The 22,300-nt window shown below is 53.5% G+C and overlaps 1 protein-coding gene and 1 long non-coding RNA gene across 2 annotated transcripts; one reads left to right on the forward strand and one right to left on the reverse strand.

The window, feature by feature from the left end:
- Nucleotides 1-966: 966 nt before the first annotated feature.
- LOC136369191 (uncharacterized) lies at nt 967-2,694 on the reverse strand. The gene is made up of 3 exons (XR_010744972.1): nt 1,775-2,694; nt 1,496-1,682; nt 967-1,380 (listed from the first exon to the last, which is right to left on the reverse strand). It is a non-coding gene; the product is annotated as an uncharacterized lncRNA (long non-coding RNA).
- A 1,325-nt stretch (nt 2,695-4,019) lies between these two features.
- On the forward strand, nt 4,020-20,365 carry FAM20A (FAM20A golgi associated secretory pathway pseudokinase). Its single transcript, XM_066332337.1, has 11 exons — nt 4,020-4,362; nt 9,376-9,560; nt 10,851-10,901; nt 11,705-11,783; nt 12,780-12,872; nt 14,160-14,275; nt 15,266-15,446; nt 15,747-15,856; nt 16,576-16,657; nt 16,730-16,789; nt 19,743-20,365. The coding sequence occupies exons 1-11, from the start codon at nt 4,073-4,075 to the stop codon at nt 20,002-20,004; spliced, it is 1,509 nt and encodes a 502-aa protein (XP_066188434.1). The 5' UTR covers nt 4,020-4,072; the 3' UTR covers nt 20,005-20,365.
- The last annotated feature ends 1,935 nt before the right edge of the window (nt 20,366-22,300 follow it).

The following is a 22,300-nucleotide window of genomic DNA, read 5'->3' on the forward strand; positions in this document are numbered from 1 at the left end:
TAAGCACTTGGCCCAAATATTTCATTTTTAATTACAAGCTGGGACAGGGTGAGACGGCCCAGAGCAACAGAGAGAGCTGCTCCCACCAGACCAGGAGAGGCTGGGAAGGGATCTCACACTGTCCTGGGGTGGGAAAGCCCCAGCCCTGGAGGGGTCAGGCAGAGGGGAACCCCCTGTGAGAGGAACCCCGCCTCCTGGGAAACAAACCCTGGCATGAGGCTGTGCCCGGGGTGGGAGATGCTCTTTGGGGACACATTGAGAGCCAAAACAACCACCAGCATCAGCACCACCACCACCATCATCATCATCACCACAAGCACCATCACCACCATCACCACCACCATCACCACCATCACCACCACCACTACCATCATCACCACCATCACCATAATCACCATCACCACCATCATCACCATCACCATCATCACCATCACCATCACTACCATCATCACCACCATCACCACCATCACCACCATCACCACCATCACCACCATCACCACCATCACCATCACCACCATCACCATCACCACCACCATCACCAGCACCATCACCACCATCACCACCACCATCACCATCATCACCACCACCATCACCATCATCACCACCATCACCATCATCACCACCATCACCAGCACTATCACCACCATCACCAGCACCATCACCACCATCATCACCACCATCACCACCATCACCACCATCACCAGCACTATCACCACCATCACCAGCACCATCACCACCATCATCACCACCATCACCACCATCACCATAACCACCATCACCACCATCATCATCATCACCATCATCACCACCACCATCACTACCATCATCACCACCATCACCACCATCACCATAACCACCATCACCAGCACCATCACCACCATCACCACCATCACCAGCACCATCACCACCATCACCACCATCACCACCATCACCACCACCATCACCACCAAGCAGGGAGAACACGGACCTGCTGCTCTGAGTCCCAGCTGGCACAGGAACAGGAGCAGAGCTGCAGGATGTGCTCCTGGCACGTCTGTGCTCTTGTCAGTGAAGCAGCAAATGCACAACTTGGCTCCTCCGACTCGTATTTTTCTCTCCTTTGTCATGTTGTGTAGCTGCCTCGGTGTTTAATCCTCGTAATTAAGGGCAGTGAGAAAGGGATAATTCTCATCTCCTCCCTTTTGCAAACATTACAGTCTGCAGGGTGGGACTGGGGGCAGCTCTGCAGCATTACAAGTTAAAAAGACAAAAAGCAGCAGACAGAGGCATTTACCTTTTGGCAAGTAAAAGGCATCTCTAAGGAAGATGGGGTTTAAATCCATACCGTGTGAAAGAATTTAAATTACATACTCACAACTCCAAATATTGTAAGTTGCGTGTCTGGAAAAACAAAAAGAATACCCTTTGTTTATTAAAAAATGCCTTTGAAAAGGGCCTGGCTGGCTCCTATCTGAAATACAAAGGAAGTATTTTTTACTCTGAGATGTCATCATACCTTTATTTAAAGCTTTAATGATACGTTTCGGGACATCATCTACGCCTGAACATTTCTCCACTGCAGTCGTCTGGAAGAAGGAGCTTTTTTTTTTTTTTTTTCCTCCCTATCTTTAAATAGTAAATGAGGCCAATTATCTCGTGGTAATTCCAAATGGTAATTTGGTTCCGCTGGAGCTGTCAGTGGCCTATCAAAACAGGATTTCCAGGTTCATTTTAGGAACACATCCACCCCTTCCAGCAGGCTGGGATGAGCCCTGGGGGGGGAAGTGATGCTCACCTGCAGCTCAGGCACCCCGGGCAGGACACAAGGAGGTGCCCAGGGATGTGTGTGGGACTCAGCTGGATCCCCCTGCTCCAAGGAATTCCAGGGCATGGACGAGCACATCACTATTATGGAGCACCACTGAGTTGTTCTAAATAGTAATAACACCAGTGATTTTTGCATTGCAGCCTGTTGGGAGCTGGCAGTCCCAGCTGCTTTGGGAAGGATTGTAGCACTTCAATTTATTACAGATTAATGGAATTGATTTATGATTTTTTTTTGTTTTGTTTCTTTTTAATTAGCCTCATTAAAAGCTGAACAATCTTCCTGCAGAGCATGCAAACAACAGGGACACGGGCCCAGGCACTGCTGGTTCCTGGTGCCTTTGTCCAGAATTAGCGTTGCAAACCAGGGAAGATTTATTAATGGTTCCTGGGAGAGATTAGCAATGGGGAAACAGCTCAGGGAGGATTAGCAGCCAAGCAAGTATCAGCCAGATTTTGATGGAGAGTTTGTGAAAAGTTTCTCTTTGAGTTTGAAGCGAGTCCGTGAGTGCCCTTCAACAGGCTGCCAGGAGCAGGGCTTCCCCTGGGGATCAATCTGGGTTTGCTGGGGTTTAACTTCAGCTGGGTAATGTTTTTAAAAATAAGTTAAAAAAGAAGAAGAGTCCTATTTTTAGTCCCAGGCTGTCGCTCCTTTTTGGGGTTATGATGTCACTGTCTGGGGGAGTTGCCAGGTCACCTGGCCTTGGAGGGGCTGAGGATGAGGGTGTGCCCAGGCAGAGGTGCAGCTGCAGCACAACCCCCTTTGCTCTCCCCTGAGCCATCTGACCAGCGAGCTGACACTCATTTCCCCCTGTTTACACCCAATTTCACCTCCTGAAAGCTCCATCTTTCCCCCAGAGAAGGATCAGCTCTGTGGCTTCCCATCCTGCAGACCCCAACCCAGCACCTCCGAGCCCACCCCATGCCCCCCAAGCCTTTCCAGTACAGGCAGCACCCTAAAAATTCCCCTCTTGGTACCTCATGGCTGGTCTAGAGCCTGAAGGGATCCAAGGCAGTAATTTTACCAATTTTGTCCCCAAAGGGCATAGAACGAGGGCCCAGCTGGTGTCCCCAAAAGCCAAGCAGTGTGGGGAGCACATCTTTTCCTCCTCATTGTTCCTTGCTGGCCACAGCAGCACCAGCTGCAGTTTGTGCTTATAAATCTTCTGTGAAAAACATATAGAATTTGGTATTAGAAATTCAGAGCAAAACCTGAAACCCAAACTCTTCAAATATCAAACGACTGAGCACATTTGAAATTGCCCTCCTAAAGGAGAGTAAGAATCATCTTCCAAAGATCAGAAAAACCAGGAGGACAGGTGTGCTTCGGGTCCCTGCAGCCACAGCCCAGCCCAGGGGATGGTTTTCTCTCCCCTTCTGGATCAAAGGAGCAGCTCAGACCTCAGCACTGCAGCCCCTCGGTGCCGTTTTGCTCAGTCCAACCCCCCGTCCCAGCGCACCTCCCAGATCCTCCCTGCTCCAGAAGCCAACCCTGCTCCAGCCAGCTGAAAACATATCCGACTTTTCCCTCTTTCTGCAGTTTATTTTCTGTTCTCCCTTCAGCACAGCGCCGGAGCCAGGCCAGTCTGGTCACGGTGTCCCGGTGCTCGGCCAGTTTCTCCTCGCCTTCTCCAGCCTGTGCCGGGCTCTCCATCCCCGCGGGATCAGTGCCGTGGGCCCGGCCCGAGCACATCCATCCCCACGGCCCAGCCGCTCCCAGAAAACTGCGGGGAGGACTTCCCCGCAGGGTTTTTTTTTTAGGAATTAAGAAAATAAAAGCGGCGTCTGAAGCATCTGCCAGCGAGCCCGCAGATACCCCGCGGGGTTCCAGCCCTGTTCCCACTGCCCCAGGACCCCCATCCCCGCACCCAGCACCCCCAGCTCCTGCCAAAGCTCTCCCCTTTATCGGGAGAGGGGAGGAAGCCCCGAAGGAGCTGGTGAGAGGGCGGGCAGCAGACAGGACACAGCCTGGGCAGGAGACCCTCCATCTGCCGGGGTAAGCGGAGGCAGAGCCCGGGGCCGCCCGGTTGGATCCCCTCCGGCACCGGCCCCGTGTCCGGGGGAGGCTCCCGGGCCGCCTGCCCACACCCCCGCTCCCCCGCCCCGGGCCCCGAGCGCCGTGCCCGGTCCCCGCCCCGAGGTGCCCGCAGCCCCCGGCTCCGCCGCTGGAGCTCCCCCGTGCGCCGTGCCCCGCGAGCGGCCACCGCCGCCTGTCCCCGTGTCTGTCCCTTCGCCCCCATCCCTACCCCCGTCCTGACCCGCACCAACCATGCCGGGACCGCGTCGGGACCGCCCTGCCGTGCTTCTGCTGCTCGGAGCTCTGCTAGCCGCCGATCTCTACTTCCACCTCTGGCCTCGGGCTCGCCGGGAGCTGGGCAGGCTGTCACCGGGCTGCCCGTGCCCCGCGCCCCCCGCCGCGCTCCCCCGGGCCGCCCCCGCGCTGCGCCGCCTCTTCGCCCACCCGCTGTACCGAGGCTCCGGGCCGGGCCCCGCCGAGCCGCTGCTGGGCGCCCGCGAAGCGCTGCGCTACTACCGGCGGAAGGCGGCTCGATGGAACAGGTGCGTCCCGGGAGCCGCGGAACCCCCCCGCCCCGAGCTCCGCTCCGCGCATCCCTCGGCTCCTGGGTACCATCGCGTGGATGGTTCTTTGCTGGGTGTCTCCTGCGCGTCTCCGGTCCCCGCCGCCTTTTTCCCGGCTGTTTGCTGGGCATCTTGTTTCTTGAGCGCCCCGGGTACCGGCGGCTGCTGGTAGCCGCTTCTCGGGTGTTTCCTGGGCATCACCTTTCCCCGACATCCCTTTTCCCGGGTGTCTCCTGGGCACCTCCTTTCCCTGACACCCTTTTCCCGGGTATTTCCTGGGCACCTCCTTCCCTGACACCCTTTTCCCGGGTATTTCCTGGGCACCTCCTTCCCTGACACCCTTTCCCGGGTATTTCCTGGGCATCTCCTTCCTCAGCACTCCCTTCCCGGGTATCTCTGGGCATCTCCTTCCCCGATACCCCTTTCCCGGGTGTCTCCCGGGCTCTTTTTTCCTGGTCATCTCCTGGGCACTCCCTTCCCGGACAATCAGCTTCTGGGCACCCTCTAACCGGGCATCTCTTGCATGATCCCTCACTTCCTTGGGCATTTCCTGGGCACTCCTTTCTTGAGCACCCACTGCACTGGCATCTCCTGGCCATCCCCTTGCCGGGTGTTTTCTGAGCACCCCTGCGTGGGCACCCCTTTCCCGGGTATCTCCTGGACACCCCTTTCCTGGGAACCCCCTGCATGGGGACACATTTCTCTGGCATCTCCCTGAACGGTCACCTCCTGCCTGGGCACCCCTTTTTTTGGAACCCTCCCCATGCATTGGGATCTCTTGAGCACCCCCTTCCCAGGCCCCTTGTGTGAGTGCACCGGGGCATGGCCATCTCCTGGGCACCCCCTGCCCTGGGCACCCCCTGCATGGGCACCCCCAGGCCCCTCTCTCTGGACACCCCCACAGGAACTCCCTTTCTGGGCACCCCTCCCCTGTTTAAGCCCCCCTCGGGTGTCCCCTGGCACCCCCAGTCCATGTCCCCCATCCCGGCTCTGTGCCCTCGCCCCTCCAGCCCCCCATGGGCAGGCTGGGCAGGGCTGAGGGGCTCTGCTGCTCCTTGCCGGGGTGTCTCCCACCCTGCTCCACTGCCAGAGCCCCAGAGAAAGGGACCCCCAGCTCAGAGCTCTCCTCTTGCTGCCTCTCCCAGCCCCAGCAAGGAGAAAACTCCCTTGTCCCCTGTCCCCGGGGTGGGACTGTGCCCTGTGGTCACTGCCCTGGGGGTGACAGTGACCCTCAGCACCAGCACCTCGAATCCCTGATGTAACCCCCCTTTGGCGAGGGCTGGGACCAAGCTGGAAGCATACAGCACCCCAGAGCTGCTCCCTGCACCCCAAGAACCCCAAGACACCTGCACAGGAGTGACAGCAACTTTGTCACTGTGTGGCAGCCTGGAAGTTTGTCTATTCGTGCACAAACTCGATACAACAGAGCGCGGAGCTCTCGGTGTGCTGAGCTCATGGCATCACCTCACTGTCCCCTCGGTGGGACAGGACACCTGCAACAGGGGTGACAGCATGTCCTGGCACTTCTGCCACCCCAGGGATCCCTGTCCAGCCACTTTCCCACTGCTCAGGTTTGGTTTCCAGCCTCGAGCAGCTCCCACTCCTCCCGTCACCTGTGTGGTGTTTGCTGAGCTGCACGGGCAGGATTCCCCAGCTCCTGCTCTCTCCACTTCCGTGCCTGTTCCTCCTGTTTCTGTGGGACTCACCCAGAGCTGGTTCTGTGTGAGATCTGCTGGAGAAGATGATGGGAAGCGATAATGGAAGGAAGAGGGAATGACCTCCATGGCCTGAGCAGGGTCTGGAAGCAGCCCTGTGCTCAGCCAGGGTCACCCCTGCCAGGCTCTTCCCTTGCTCCAGTCTGGATCCGGTTGAATCATTTGTCACAGCCCTGAGAGCCCTTCAGTGGGCTGCCAGGAGCAGGGCTTGCTCCTGGGGATTCATCCAGATTTGCTGGATTCTGGGGTTTAACTTCATCCAGGCAATCTTTTTAAAAATAAGTTTTTTTAAAAAAAAGAAGAAGAGGAAGGAGTCACAGCACTTGAAATCCGTGGATGGTGGGTCTGAGTATCCCTGACTCTGCCACAGGGTGCGTCTCCTCAGAGCTGAGCACTGCCTTCTGAAGACATCAGCAGTTGGGTCCCAAGGTGGATGTTTCCCAAGCCAAATCCCACTGGGAATTGGGGATTTAAACCAAAGCAGCTCACAGCTTAATGGCACCATCAGAAAACCCTGAGCACTTGCTGCAGCCTCGTTTGCAGGACAGTGAGAAGTCTGCACTCCCCAGTTTTGTTCACTGCTGTTAAAACATGGGATTTGTGATGAAGCCGTGGCTGCACTCTGCCTTCTGCCCCGAGGTTTGGCTGTGGTGTGACTGGGAGGAACACAGCGATGCCATTTGTCCTTGACTGACTTTCCTTTGCACCTCCAGGAAGGCAGAGTATCGATTATTCCTCAGTCACTCTGAAATCAAATATATGATGCTCATAAGCGGGTGAAGCCTCCGGAGGCTGAGGTGACAAAACTGCTCCTTCAAAAACCTGCCAACAACCATCGGCGCTGCAAGTCGAATGTGTAATCAGGTGGCACTTGCCAGAGCTGATGGATTTTATCGGATTGTTAATTTGCTGTGGGCACGGAGGAGTTTCTGCCTCACCAGGAGCCCTGCAGAGCCGTGTCCTGTCTGATGTGGCCAGGGCAGGGGGACTCAGGGATCCACGGCTTTCTCTCCCATTTCTTGGGTTCAACAAAGCTGCTGTTGAGCACTGAAGAGCAAAACGTCCACAGCAGCTCCACATCCCAGTCCAGGCAGCAGAGGCGCAGGGTGTTCTCTCCATGGGTATTCTCTCCCCAGAATTCTCTGACAGCACATTTCTCCTTCAGCCGTGGGTGTGCCTGTTGGCAGAGCAGCTTTGGGAGCAGCAGGACTCTCGTCTTGAGTGGAACAAGCTGCGGTTTAACCCCGTTCCTCCAGCACAGCGTGTCTGCCTTCGTTCCTGCAGCCAGATGGACATCAGCTGGACAGGGGCTCTGCCAGCTGGAGCAGCCCCAGGACACGTCCTGTTGGGAAATATCCACGGCCAGAGCGTGTCCTCCTCCACGGTGCTCCCTGCAAACTGCCAGCTCCCAGCCCTGCCATCAGGACCAGCAGTTGGATTGCAGGATGCAGAACCAACTGGAGAGACTGCTGGGGATGCAGGAAGGAAACAGAAAAAAAAAAACACCTCATCCACACCTCTTCAAAACAAAACAACAACAAAAAAAATCCCTTAAAAATTCCAGAGCTTATTTTTATCCTTGAAGGAGCAGCTTCAAAACGCCAGAAGCAGGATGCTGGTGGCCTGAGCAGTGTCACCCCGTGCTGTGCCTCCCTCCCAGCCCAGCAGAGAGCTGGAAGCCAGGGCAACCCCAGGGCTATTTATAGCAGGGTAGAAACGAACCCTGTTTTTATATCATTATGCCTTTTGCAGAAATCTTTGGGTTTTTTTCCCCAGGGAAATATTTCAGGAATCCTGCAGGAATCAGGGAGGCAGAGAGAGCTGTATTTTGGGTTTGAAAGGCTGGGAAGGGACTGGCTCAGCCTGGGCAGGGACCATATGGACCCCTTGCATAACCACTGCATTTTTTTTCCCCCTTTCAGTAATCCTTTGCTCGCTGCCACCCTGGGGGAACAGCCTGTGTGTGTGGCAGGCAGGAGAGCAAAAATGGTCAAATATTTGGGCAGCTTCCCGAGGGAAAAGCCCTGAGTCATTCCTGTCCATCGTGCTGGGGTTTGCTGGCTGTGGCAGGGTTAAGGCTGTGCCTCACTCACCAGTGACAAACCTGGGGCAGGGCAGCAGGATGGAGGGGTCAGGGCACTTGTGCTGGAGCTGATGGCGTTCCAGGGCCACATCCTTGTGCCCAGGGAATTTTCTGCCTCTTTTTGCAGGCAGCCTGAGCAAAGAGTTGGTGTGGGAGTGCTCCAGCTTCCTTCTGACCATGCCCACGTGAATGTCACGCCGTGGCTGACCCCAGTCCAGTGGAAAGACAAACAGACTGGGAGAGGGAACAGGATCCCCTGAGCTGCACATCCAACCTGTCTCTCCAGTTCCTGGATGTCTCCCAGGATCCTCACCTCTGGGAGGGTTCATCCCCTGCTCGCAGGCAGATTCACCAGGCTGCTCAGCCTGCTTGGATGGAGAAGGGTGCTGGAAAAACCCCAACCAAACCCCAGCTGCTGGGCTGAGCAGGGAAATAGGAAAAGCACCAGCAGGCAGGAGCCCCCCAGTGCCATCCCTTGGCTGGGAAATGCCTGGGGGCATGGGCAGACCTCACTTGCTCAGGCTCTGGCCGGGCATGTGGCACTTCCCCCTCTCCAGCCTTGGTTAATGTCCTACTCCTTATCAGCCCCCAGTCCTGTTTGCTTTCATGGATGGATCCTGGCACTTTCTGTGTAAACTGAGCTGCGTTTTCCCTCTCTCAGGACTGGCTGCTCCATGCAGGGGCTGGACGATGTTAATGAGAAACTAGAGCTCTGTCCTCTGCTGGCTGGGATAAGTGACCTTTCAGTCCCACAGGCCCAGCCTTGGAGGTCTCGAGGTTGAGGGAAATGCTGATCAAGTGGGGAGATGGTTTGGGGTTATCACTGAACTTGGGAGGCTCCTTCAGCTCCACCTCCCAAAAAAGGATGGGGTTGAACCTTGATTTTTAGAGACCGTGGGCAGGATGCTGCCAGATGACCTCATAGCACCTCTGCTCACTGCGAATTTGGTCACAGAGTCAATCTGTAGCTTTTAATGATTTTTTTTTTCTTTTTCCCTTCCTGGGACCTCCAGCCACAGGGAAAAAAAAACTCTGTCACTGTGACCATCTCAGCCATCTCCCCGTGCCTCAGTTTCCCCTTTCCCACACCATGCTCTGCTCCTGGCTCCCTCCTCAGTCCCCGCAGCTCCAGGCTCGGAGCAGGAGGTTCCCCAGCCCCCGGCTGATGCCCAGACCCTCTCCTCTCTCCCGCAGGAGACACAAACTCTACCGGGAGGAGCTGAACCTGACCTCGCCGGCGGCGCCGCTGCCGCTGCGGCCCGAGGCCAGCTGGCTTCAGTTCCACCTGGGCATCAGCCGGGACGGGCTCTACCCCCGCTCCAGCCCCGCCGTCAGCCGCCTGCTCCGCGACATGCGGGAACTGGCCACCGTCAGCGCCGGTGAGCGCCCTGCGCCGCGGGGACGGGCAGGGGGTGAGCGGGAAAGGGGGGAATGGGATAATGGGGATGGGGTAATGGGATGGGGTAATGGGGTAATGGGGTAATGGGGATGGGGTAATGGGGTAATGGGGATGGGGTAATGGGATAATGGGATGGGGATGGGCATGGGATGGGGTAATGGGGTAATGGGATGGGGATGGGGTAATGGGGTAATGGGGTAATGGGGTAATGGGGTAATGGGATGGGGCGATGGGGTAATGGGGTAACGGGATGGGGATGGGGTAATGGGGTAATGGGGATGGGGTAATGGGGTAATGGGGTAATGGGATGGGGATGGGGATGGGGTAATGGGATCGCATACTGGGATGGGGTAATGGGGTAATGGGGTAATGGGATGGGGATGGGGTAATGGGGTAATGGGGTAATGGGATGGGCATGGGCATGGGATGGGGCAATGGGATGGGGATGAGATGGGGATGGGAAAATGAGATGGGATGGGAATGGGATGGAGTGGAGGTGGGATGGGAATGGGATGGGATGGGGATGGGATGGAGATGGGATGGGAATGGGATAATGGGATGGGGCAATGGGATGGGGATGGGATATTGGGATAGGGGTGGGGATGCGGTGGAGATGGGATGGGATAATGGGATGGGATAGGAATGGGATAATGGGATGGGGTGTTGATGGGATAACGGGATGGGATAAGGATGGGATAGGGATGGGATAGGGGTCAGGGTAGCAATGCACCCCAACATTAGCAGGTGTTCCCATATTAGGAAAGGGTTTGAGTTACACCCCTGACCTTGTAAGACAAAGAACCAGAAACTCCGATGCTTTTCTCTCCATAATTGGCCCAGTTCCAGCACAAAGGCACCTGTTGGAAGGTTTAACCTGTGCTCAAGGCCTGTAGCTATTTTTGTTGGGCAGCAGGCCAAAAACCCCTCCTAGATCGTTACATACCTACAAGAGACCACGGAGACACTTGGGGCATTTTTGGGGTGTCTTAGCAGCTGTGTGGGACTTTCCTACACCTTGCTGGCCTTATTTCACTTTTGTTTTGTGCAGTTTGCTGTTTTCTTCTTACCTAAACCCCTTTGCTTTTCCAAACCCCTCTCATGATCATGCCATCTCGCTGTTTTTATGAGCCATTGCTGAGGCTGCTGGCAGCCCTCAGGATGTGATGCACCTGCAGGAGGCTCAGGACATTCTGGCCTCCCGTAAAATGCAGCAGGTCAGCGGGGAGAGGTGGAGCCTGGCGGGGTCTGACTGCTCCTCCTGCCCTTGCAGACTACAGCCAGGATGAGAAGGCGCTGCTGGGAGCTTGTGACTGCAGCCAGAGTGAGTGTGGGGTCCCCAAATGCCATCATTGCCTGGGCTGGCCTCAATCCTCAACTCCTCCACCCTCACCTCAGCCAGGGAAATGCCCAGCCAGGCTCTGCTCCCTGCCATTAACCCCCACCACCCCAGCAGAGGCCGGGATCATAGAGCATAAAATGATTCCAGCTGGAAAAAGTCCTCTCAAATGATGGAGTCCAACCCAAGGGCCACATCCACGCTTTTTTTTTTAACACCTAAGGGGGGTAATTTAGCACCCAGGGGTGAGGATTTAACCCCCACGGGTGATAATAATGGGAGCCAGGGGTGGCAATAACTCCCCTGAGCAGCCTGTTCCATGTGGGTATCAGGACACCAGTACACCACTGGTTTCTGCTGGGGAGGGAGGAAAAGTGCCCAGGGGGATGGAACAGAGGGCTGTTGGGAGGGGGGCCGAAGGGAAATCTTCTCCATGGCACAAGGAAGAGAGGGAAAATAAGTGAAAAGAGAGAGAAGAGCACAGCTGGAAGGAGGGATGGGATGCACTCACAGGGTTGGAAAGGCAGGTTGTGCTGGGGTGTGTAACTGGGGTGTTTCCAGGCAGTTACCATCCCATTTCCCTGGGGTTACCATCCCATTTCCCTGGGGTTATCACCCAATTTCCCAGGAGTTAACACCCTATTTCACTGAAGTTACCCTCCCCTTTCCCAGGAGTTATCCTCCCCTTTCCCAGGAGTTATCATCCCCTTTCCCAGGGGTTATCACCCCCATTTCCCAGGGGTTATCACCCCATTTCCCAGGAGCTAACACCCCCTTTCCTCCCCAAGTCGTGAAGCCCAGCGGCGTGCACCTGAAGCTGGTCCTCAGGTTCCAGGATTTTGGCAAAGCCATGTTCAAGCCCATGAGGTAAGGCCAGCAGAGCGCCTCAGAGCCCCTGCAGGGAGGGCTGTGACCTTCCCTGGCAGGGACAGCCACACCACAGCCACACCTTCCCTCTCCTGCCCTGCCCACCTGAGAAAGTTCCATGGGTTTTTATTATTCCTGGATGCTCACACCACCCCAGGAGCACACGTGGATAAACACACCGCTGTTGATGTTGGAAGTTTCTCCTTTCATGGATGGTGGAGAAGGACCTTGGGACGCTGTTCTCCTGAGATCTTTGCTCATTGCCTCCTCTTCCCCAGCAGGCTTTGGGGTTTGCCTTGTTTTTCCTTGGATTCCCCAGAGGAAACAGGGGGGTTTCAATCCCCAGGGATTAAATTGATTCTGCACCTATTTGCAGCCCCTTGGGATTGCTCACATCTCTTCCCTCTCACTTTGCTGTCCCTGTGTGAGCAGAGCTCCTGGCAGCCCGTGGGCTGGGATAACCTCCTCACCCAGAAGGCAGCCAGCTCCTCTCCCGTGGGTTTCCATAGGAGGGGAAGGGAAGCATCCATGCCCTGCTAAGCCAGGAGGGCTTTCCTGTGTCCTGCCTGGGAGGCTGAGCATCAAATCCCCATATTGGGGCACTGTGTGACAGCCAGAACATGGAATTAAACGGAGTTCCCACCCCAGGGACAGAGCATCACACCTCAGGGACAGAGCATCACACCGGAGCCCTCTCTGCCTCCAGGGGGATGTGACTAACACCCACCCGAAACTTTGTCCTAAGGGGGTCTAAGCTCTTGCTCAAGCAGATTTAAAGCCCCCAGTCAGCTTTTTTGTCTCCCTGGCACCAGCAGGGTGCAAGAGCTGCTGCCTGGCAGGGTGGACACTGAGCTGCTGCCTGGCTCCAGCTGGCCACTGAGCCCTTTGGCTCTCACCTTGTCCCCGGGGTGGCCACACAACAGCTGTCCCTGGGTGCCCTGTGCCACCACTCAGTGCCCAGCAGTTTGCTTAGGCTCACCCCCTGCTTCCTCCCAGGCAGAGACGTGAGGAGGAGACTCCTGAGGACTTTTTCTACTTCGTGGATTTCCAGCGGCACAACGCGGAGATCGCCGCCTTCCACCTGGACAGGTAAAGCCTGTCCCAGCCCTGCCTGCCCCTGCTCCTCTGCCCACGAGAGCTTTGGGAAAAGCTTTTTGGGGAAAGCCCTGCAGGGCTCAGAGAAGGGGTTGTTCTGCAGCACCCTCCAGGAGCTGAGGTGTCGTTTAGGGAAGGAGTGGCTCTGGATCTCATTTTACACCCCAGAGTCAGCTTTGCCTTGGTCACTGCAGAGAGCAGGTGAAGTCCAGGCTGGAATAGGTCAGATTCTCACCTGGCTGTCACACATTGTCCCTCCCCTGTGCAGAGCTGAGCTCTGGGCACAGCCTGGTGCCCTCCTGGTGAGGGAGGCACACGCTCAATCAGCAGTCGAGGTGTGCTTTGGGTTGATCAAATGCAGTTTTAAAGCCCTCAGATAATGAGCAATTAACCTGGCACCTCTTCCCAGCAGGGTGTGTGTTTAATAAAATCAAAAATATCTTTCTCAGAAGATGAGGGCAGCAGCCTTTCTCTCCTCGGTGGGATGAGCACTGAGCACCAGGGGAAGGTGATCCCTGATGGTCAGGGTGGGTGAGGGTCTCCAGTTTCCATAGGATGAGCAGGACTAAATTAAGTCCTGCAGCTCAGAGTCGGAGAAAGGGAACAAAGGGAGCTGATTTCCCTTCCCAGTTCTGCCTCAACATCCTCACAGTGGCTCTGCTCGGCTCAGCCACTACCACCTCGCCCCTGCAGCTCCACCGCCACAAAAATGAGGCCAGACTGCTTTTGTGAAGTGCTTTGTGGTTTTTAGAGCTGAAAGATGCTGGATAAAAGCAAATTTTTTTCTCCTCTCCAAACATTTCTCAATCAGTAACAGGCTAAATCCTGTTCTGTGCCCAATTCCCAGGAGCAGAGGGCATTACCCAAGGAGCCAAGCAGAGCATTGGCCAGTTCACCCCACGTTACTGACTCAGCATCAGGTTCCCATTGACTGCCAGGAATCCTTTCCTGCCCCGTTCCCTGAGGTTTTTAAGAGTATTTTTTAGGAAGTTTGAGTGCCTCTGGAGGAGGGGGTGTCTCCTCAGCCACGTTGTACCAGGATCAACATCTTTGCTCCATGTCAAACCAACACTGTAGGAGGGCCTAAGGGCAGTTTTGGCCCATGGAGGACCCTGTTTGTGTGCAGAGGGATGGGAGAAACCAAGGGAATGTCAGGGAAAGAGACAGGAATGCTGGAGAACATCCAGATTGCTCCAGGCAGCAGCTATGACATGACCAAAATCCAAATGGAGCTGCATTTGGCCCAGGGTCCAATCCCTGAGCACTGTCCCCTCTGTGCAGGATCCTGGATTTCCGGAGGGTGCCACCCACCGTGGGGAGGTTGATCAATGTCACCAAGGACATCCTGGAGGTCACCAAGAACGAGGTCCTGCAGAGTGTCTTCTTCGTGTCGCCAGGTGGGCGAGGGCTGGGCGAGGCCTGAGGCCAATTAAGGTCCCAATTATCTTTAAGGTCCCTTCACACCAAACCCAAATTTGTGGAGTTCCATGGGGGGAAGGAGGGAAGGGGCTGCAGGACTCGTGCTGTGGTGTGTAAGTGGAGTTCTTGGGTCAAACATGCACAAAGACATGGCTGCAGCAGAGGTTCCCTCTCCCAGCCTCCAGCTGGAATCATCTACCAGATCTACTCATTTGGCTTTTTTTTTTCTTAACTTTTCCCTTAGCACAGGCTCCAAATCTCTGATTTGGCAGGTTGGCAACATGGATGCTTTGGGTTTTACCTTTTTTTTTTGGATTCTCCAGAGTGTTTCCATGAAACAGCCATCAAACGGGGTTTAAATTGCTCTGCACTCATTTGCAGCCCCTTGGGACTGTTCCCATCTGCTCCCCCTCACTTCACTACCCCTGCCACTAGAAATAATCCCTGTCCCACAGTGGGGAAGGGCTCAGCCTTGGGAGGGCTGACCTGAAACAGAGGCTGGACAGAGCTGGAGAATAAAGGAGACATTTATTGAAAAGCCTTTAAAAATACACCTTGGGCAGGACAAGAGCCTGGCCAGGGCTACAGCCAAGGGGGACCCAAAGTGGTCCCCAAATGGACAAAGGGTCACCAGGGCTCAGCCTTGGCTCAGTTTGGCTCCATTTGCACCTTGGGGTTGAATTGTCCAAGGGCAGCTGCAGCTTGGGAGGTCCCATCCTTCTTGTTCCTCCCTGCAGCCACCCTTGGCTGTGCTTTGGGGCTGAAAGTTGTCCTTGGTGTCCATTGGGGAAAGGATTTGTTTTGTGTCCCTGCTGTGTGCAGAGAGCTGAGTGACACTGACTGTGAGCTCAGAGCTGCCCCTGGGCAGCACAGAGCCTCAAACACAGCAAAGAGAGAACCTGAGGCATCAAGCCCAGCCCACCCTGGAGATCCCAGCCCCTTTTCCCTGTTCTCTGCTCTCCTCCCAGCCAGCAACGTTTGCTTCTTCGCCAAGTGCCCGTACATGTGCAAGACAGAGTACGCTGTGTGTGGGAACCCTCACCTCCTGGAAGGGTCCCTCTCTGCCTTCCTGCCTTCCCTCAACCTGGCCCCACGGCTCTCCATCCCCAACCCGTGGATCCGCTCCTACTCCTTCGATGGAAAAGAGGAGTAAGTGGGTAAAGGAGGCTGCTTCCCGTGTCTGCACTGCAGGGTGCAGCTCAGAAACAGACCTGCAGAAGCAACGCAGGCAGAGGAATCAGGGAGTCCATAATTAGTGTAATAATTAGTGTAATAACCCTTAAAGCCTGGGCACTGGCTGCGTTTGAATTCCAGTCTCCCACGTGCACAAGGGGAGGTTTATTTTTATTGCCACCTCCTTTGCATCTTCACATGGAAGATGGGCTCTGGGGAGCTTCTGGGACATGGCAGCAGCAGCTGAGGGTGTCTCCCCTTCTCCATCTCCTGCAGGTGGGAAGTGAATCCACTCTACTGCAACACAGTGAGGGAGATCTACCCCTACAGCAACAGCAACCGGCTGCTCAACATCGTGGACATGGCCATATTTGACTTCCTAATAGGTAATGAGGGAGGGGAAAAGACTTTCCTTTCCTTTCCTTTCCTTTCCTTTCCTTTCCTTTCCTTTCCTTTCCTTTCCTTTCCTTTCCTTTCCTTTCCTTTCCTTTCCTTTCCTTTCCTTTCCTTTCCTTTCCTTTCCTTTCCTTTCCTTTCCTTTCCCCTTTTTCCTTTCCCCTTTTTCCTTTCCCCTTTTTCCTTTCCCCTTTTTCCTTTCCCCTTTTTCCTTTCCCCTTTTTCCTTTCCCCTTTTTCCTTTCCCCTTTTTCCTTTCCCCTTTTTCCTTTCCCCTTTTTCCTTTCCCCTTTTTCCTTTCCCCTTTTTCCTTTCCCCTTTTTCCTTTCCCCTTTTTCCTTTCCCCTTTTTCCTTTCCCCTTTTTCCTTTCCCCTTTTTCCTTTCCCCTTTTTCCTTTCCCCTTTTTCCTTTCCCCTTTTTCCTTTCCCCTTTTTCCTTTCCCCTTTTTCCTTTCCCCTTTTTCCTTTCCCCTTTTCCCTTTTTCCTTTTTCCTTTCCTCAGAGATCCTTTAGAGGGGCTGCTGTCTGTCCCCAGTGTGGGGGGACAGGGAGCCCCCCAGGCTCACCCCAGCACGGGGAAAGCAGCAGCATCTTGGGCACTTCCAGCGTGGCAGCAAATGTCCCACGCAGATCCAAAAAGAAGCTCGGGATAATTCAGAGAAATCCCTGCAAGGGAAACTCTGTCTCTGTGTGTGTGTGCCCTTTGCCAGGGAACATGGACAGGCACCACTACGAGATGTTCACCAAGTTTGGGGACGATGGCTTCCTCCTGCACCTGGACAACGCCAGAGGGTGAGGTGGCAGGGGGAGGCCGGGGAGGGGACAAGGAGGAGGGCAGGCTCTGAACTCTGCTTCACCCTCCAGGTTTGGGCGCCACTCCCACGATGAAATCTCCATCCTGGCTCCTCTCTCCCAGTGCTGCATGTAAGTCCCAGCTGCACCGTCCTTCCCAGGAGTGTCGGTGTCCCTGCTGTCACTGGGGGAGTCACCCTGGCCTGGCTCTGTCCTGCAGCTCAAGGACGACCCTGCTAGTCCCAGCTGGGTGGTGCTGGAGCAGATTCCCATCACCAGATTGTGATGGGAATTGTGATGGGAATTGTGATGTGATTCCCATCACCAGATTGTGATGGGAATCACAAGTGGAAAAGCACTCACTGATAGACCTGGAGGCACTATCCGTTGGATCAAACCCTTCCAGAAAGTTCTAACAGCCTTTCCCCGCCCAAAGACACGAGGTGCTCTCGGGAAGCACAGAAATCTGCATCCAAAAATCCTGGTGGAACTTCCATGCACTTGATCAAGTTTCCTCTTCTCATGGCATGAAAGAGAAGCTCATAAATTTAACCCTCTGTTCCCCCTTCATTAATTCACATAAAGCAGGGGCTGAAGGTTAAATTTAAGAGGCAGAAGCAGCTGCTCTTTCCTGGGGCTTTTCTTCAGGAGATGTGGAGCCTTTTTCCTTGCTGTACCTGCTCCTTCTCCCCCTCGGGGTGGTAACTGCACTCTCCCCACACACCTTTAATTTCAAGACCTGTTATTTGCACTCAGCAAGTCTTTTCATTTCTAATTGCAGGCTTGCAGGGAATCCTTCTCTTGAAATTTTGTGCAGTTTGAAATTAAGTCTGCCTCTTAATTTGACCTGCATACCGTAATATCCACAGGTCACATCATTCCTATTCTCCCAGATCCACCTCCCAAAAACTCCTCTTCTTTTACTTCTTGCAAAAGGCAGTGGTAAGAGGACCTGAACACCTTGTCATAGGCAAACTAGGACCAGGAACAGCATGAAAATAACTTGTGCTGCCTAAGGGAGACACACAAAGCCTCATTTCCCACAAGAGCTGATCCATTTGGAGTGGGAGAGCATCAAAAACCATTTGGGAGGGAAGGGAAGAGGTTTTACTTGGAGCAAGCACACGGAGGCCACAAATTTCACCTGCCCTGACCAACAACCTGGACTCAGCTCACCTGAGTCACCTCCTTGCTCAGCACCAAGCTGAGGCGTGTGAGCAGGAAAGCTCCTCCAGCCACTGCAACCAGGAGTGCTGGGAGCACAGGGATGCTGAGAGCAGGCTGATCCTTCCCTGTTAAACACATCCACCTCATTCCCAGCTGAGGTCTGCTCCACGTCTGGCTTCCAGCAGATATGAGTCTGTTTTTAGCTGCCTCTCACAGCTCCCTGCCCCACACGTTGAAGCCTGCAGATCTCCTCTCCCAATGAGTGGCACAAATACAGCCGTGCCATGAGATGGTCCTTTCCCTGAAAGCATCAGCCCCCTCCTGGAGGCACAGCCAGGCCTGAAAGCAGCCCCAGTCGGGCTGCTCAAGTCCCTGGAAGGCTGGGGGTGACAGGTTCAGCAGTTCAGCACAGCCCCTGGGTCACAGCCCCCTGTGGGACTGGAGCACAGCGTTTCCATCCCAGCCCTGTCCGTGCTGTGCCTGTTTGTTGTGTGACTGTTCCAGCTCTCGGTCAGCTGCTCCCCACGGGTCAGAGCAGCCTGCTCTCCACCTCCCAGCACTGCTGGGACCAGAGCAAACACAGCTGCTGTTTACCCATGGCAGCTCCTGGGCCAGCCCTGCCTCGAAGGACAGCGCACAGATGCTCATTCATGGGCACAGCTTTCCCTGGCAGCAGCAGCAGCACCTCACAGCTGGGGTTTAAAGCTTCCTTGTCAGCCCTAACTCGTGATCAATAGATGATTTTATTTTGATTTCAGGAATATTAATGCAGGAAGGTGATGCCTGCCCCTGTGGCAGCAGCATCCTCCTTCCCTTGTGCTACAGGCACACACACCTCGCCCGGCTACTCTGGATTTTGATGAGATATCAGGGAAAACATTGGGTTGTAAAACATTGGAATAGGCTGCCCAGGGGAATCGTGGAGTCACCCTCCCTGGAATGCTTCAAGTGATGTGTGGACGTGGCACTTGGGGACGTGGTTTGATGGTGCTGGGACAGCAGTTGGACTTGAGGATCCTCAAGGTCTTTTCCAACCTTGGGGATTGTCCCCAGCATCTGAAACAGTCACAACCCTTTTCCAAACAGCACATGGCCTGTGGGAGCTGCAGAGATCCAGCTCAACACTCCCAATGGATGCTCTGGCTAAAGAGCAGCCTACAAATACAAATTCTAGAGCAGCCTAAAATAATTCTGACTTCACCTTTTTCCACTTGAAAATTCTGACTGGGCTAAATCCAAACGGTTCCATAAGCATGACCACTTTGTTTCCAAGATTTATAGGGCAATAACTACAACCACTGATTCGTTTCAGTATTATACATGCTGAAGTCAACACATTTCTGCTGAGGATTAAACAAATGATTTCAGAATACTTCATTTCATGCCCAGAAGCATTCCAAGACTGCAGCTTTTCATCCCATTTTCTGTCAAAACAAGTCAGATTTGAATCTCAGTAGCCCTTAAGGTGAAAAGTCACAGTTGCATCACTTCCAGGAACTATTCCCTCTTTTTTTGCCCAGAGTTTTGACAGAAGATATTTTTCTAATTCATGTCTTTTCATTTACCTCACCCTCTGCTCCAATCTTATAAATGTCATCTTTGGGGAGATGGCACCACCCTGCAGGAACCTGGGGAAGTGGGTCATCTCTGACTCACTCACTACTGACAACTTCAGTTATGTTTTTCTCTCTGCTGACAGAAACTTGCAGCGCAAATACTCTGCAAAAACAAAGGAAGAAGTAGAAGCTTCTGAAAAAAAAAAAAACACCCAAAAAACCAACCATTATCTTCTAAAATTAAAGATCTTGTTCTAAACTTCTTTAAATTTCTTCACCCATCTCTGCCCTCCTGCTGTCAAGGAGCTCAGCTGCTCTTCCTGGCAGGCATTAAATCATTGATTTCTTCTTCTGTATTCCAGAATAAAGAGAACGACGTTGCTGCGGCTGCGGCTCTTGGCGGAGCCCGAGTACCGGCTCAGTGATGTGATGAGGGAATCCCTCCTGCAGGACCCCCTGGCCCCTGTGCTCACTGAGCCCCACCTCCTGGCCCTGGACAGGCGGCTGCAGCTCATCCTGGATGCTGTGGGGAAGTGCATTGACACCTTTGGGGAAGCCACGGTGGTGGCCAACGACACGGCACAGCCCCAGAGCGCACAGCACAGAGCCAAGGCGGGCACCTAACAGAGCTCAGAGCCAGGGAAAACCCTGCAAGGCAAAGAGACAGCTTCAGCAACTGCTCCTTTCCGCTGACAAACACTTGCAGAGACTCAGAGGGGAAATGTGAGAAGATCAAGGATCACACTGGGCTCCTCTGCCGGTGTTTAACCAGAGCTCCTGCGCTCGGGCAGTGCGCTGGTGGGACTGCAGATCTGTGCACCCCAAACACAGCTCTGGGGTGAAAAAGCTGTGATCTGCAGATCTGGAGTTGGGTGAGGGAACACCTGACCTTGGTTTGCTCAACCTCCACAGGGGCTTGGTCTTGCTGGAGAAGGACATGAACTCGACCCGAGGATGAGGGTTGAATAAAGAGATGCCAAGAGCATTTTCCTCTTACAAAGTCTTTGTTCCGTGAGCAGGAGTGTGTATTTGAGAAAAGAGCAGTCCTCCTGCACAAGGGCAGCAGCTGCCCCTGGCACAGGACAGGACATTGGCCCAGCTTGGTCAGACCAGAGGGCAGCTGCACTGTCAGTGCTGCAGCAGTGTCACCCCAGTCACACCGACCTGAGCACGTCACACAAAGCCTCACAGGGCAGTAAAACCACTTCTCTTACCTGCCAAAGACCCAGTTTGGATCTAGAACACAGAATACACTGTGTTGCCTTAGACCCCAAGGAAAAAAAAAAAAAAACCAAACAAACTAAAAAAAAAACCACCCTGAAAATCAAACTACTCTGAGACACTGGACTGTATTTACAATTCAAGAACCCACCTATTTCTGAGGAAAACATTTACCAAAGTGGGGGAATCTATCTCAGGCCCTCTCCTCATATCTTCTAGAATAATTTTCTACTCATATCTTTTAAAATCATTTAGGTTGTCATAGTCAGCAGGAAAAAAGGAAATGGTATCCCAGTCTCTCTCCCCTCTCCATGTCTGTGCATTTTGAGGAGATGCAACAGAAACTGGGGACCAAAAAAGAGTGGAGAGGGAGTTACTGTGGGTATTTCACCCTTTGAGTTCACCCTTCACCTCCCAACAAGGTTTAAGAATAACTGGATTAGTGAAGCTCTCTTTAATAGCTTTTTCCTTTAACTATTAGGAATTATTACACTGAGCCTTTTGGCAGCCTGGGGAAAGTAGTTGAGAACTCTGTTGATAATTTATCATCCTTAAGGGGGGGAAAAAAGCCAACAAAAAACCCCACACCATAACCAATCTACCAGAAACTCATTCTAAACTAACCTTTAAGTTAAACAAAACCCACCTACAGCACTGCACACCTTCCAGAGGATCCCCAAATCCCTGCACAAAAGCTGCCAGGCAGCATTTTAACAGGACCCCAGCAGGCTGCTGCACCACCACAGGCTCATTTTTGGAATTTTGCCTGGCCTAAAGGGAGCTCAGTGACACCAACAAGTGCCTGAACGATGCAAGGAAGGAACAAAGCTCATTTTGTTTCCCACAGGGGATTGTGCTGGTGCTTCATTTAACTCCACAATAATCTGACAACACACCTGGCTCCAAACTGCAAAACCACAGGAGAGGTGCAGTTCTGCTCTGAGTGTGTCCTACAGGTGCCCATGGGTGTGTTTGAGGAAGTTTGGAGTGTTTCTTAAAGAAGAAATTCCTCCAGTATTCTGAGGCCACAAAAATCCCCACAATAAACCCACCAAAACTCCACAGAAACCCCACCAAAAACCTCACTCCAGGCTCCTTTAGTCTCTCCCAAACTGTGGTTCAGACAAGCCCTTGCATTTTTCACTTTTCAACAGGCTCAAGTAGATTCTTGACCTTTTTACTCTTGGGACTTCAGGACCTTTTAACTCTTGTGGATAGAGAACAGATGAAAATAAGAGGATTTGACTCCCTGATCTCAGCATGTGTTCTCTGTTGGTTATTTCTGTCCAGGACATTGAATTCCCAAAGTTTTATCTCCCTCTACTGGTGACGTTTTGTGCTCAGGACAAACCCAGAATTAATTCTATCATTTGGAATGGAATGATGACTGTTTGCTGCTCCAACAGGAAGCACATGGCAACAGAAGATAAGTTAAATTTAAAGTTGTCGTTATAAAGTATGTATTTACAGTTATAAGGCTGGAAGTGGAGAGTTTAAAGTTTCACTTTAGGAAATAAAAGTTCTGATTTCAGCATGGTTATTTTCAGTGGAGGGGATTGGGAAAGGGAGGGCAGGGTGAAAGAAACTAACCCACGGATGTTTAAATGACTGCTACACTAACAGGGTTCTTCTTACTTTTATTCTCCTTTACATGACAGATAAATTTTTAGTGGACCTTCAAAGTGGGTGATTCAGCTTT

Source organism: Sylvia atricapilla, chromosome 18, assembly GCF_009819655.1.
Source record: "Sylvia atricapilla isolate bSylAtr1 chromosome 18, bSylAtr1.pri, whole genome shotgun sequence".
Lineage (NCBI taxonomy): Eukaryota > Metazoa > Chordata > Aves > Passeriformes > Sylviidae > Sylvia > Sylvia atricapilla.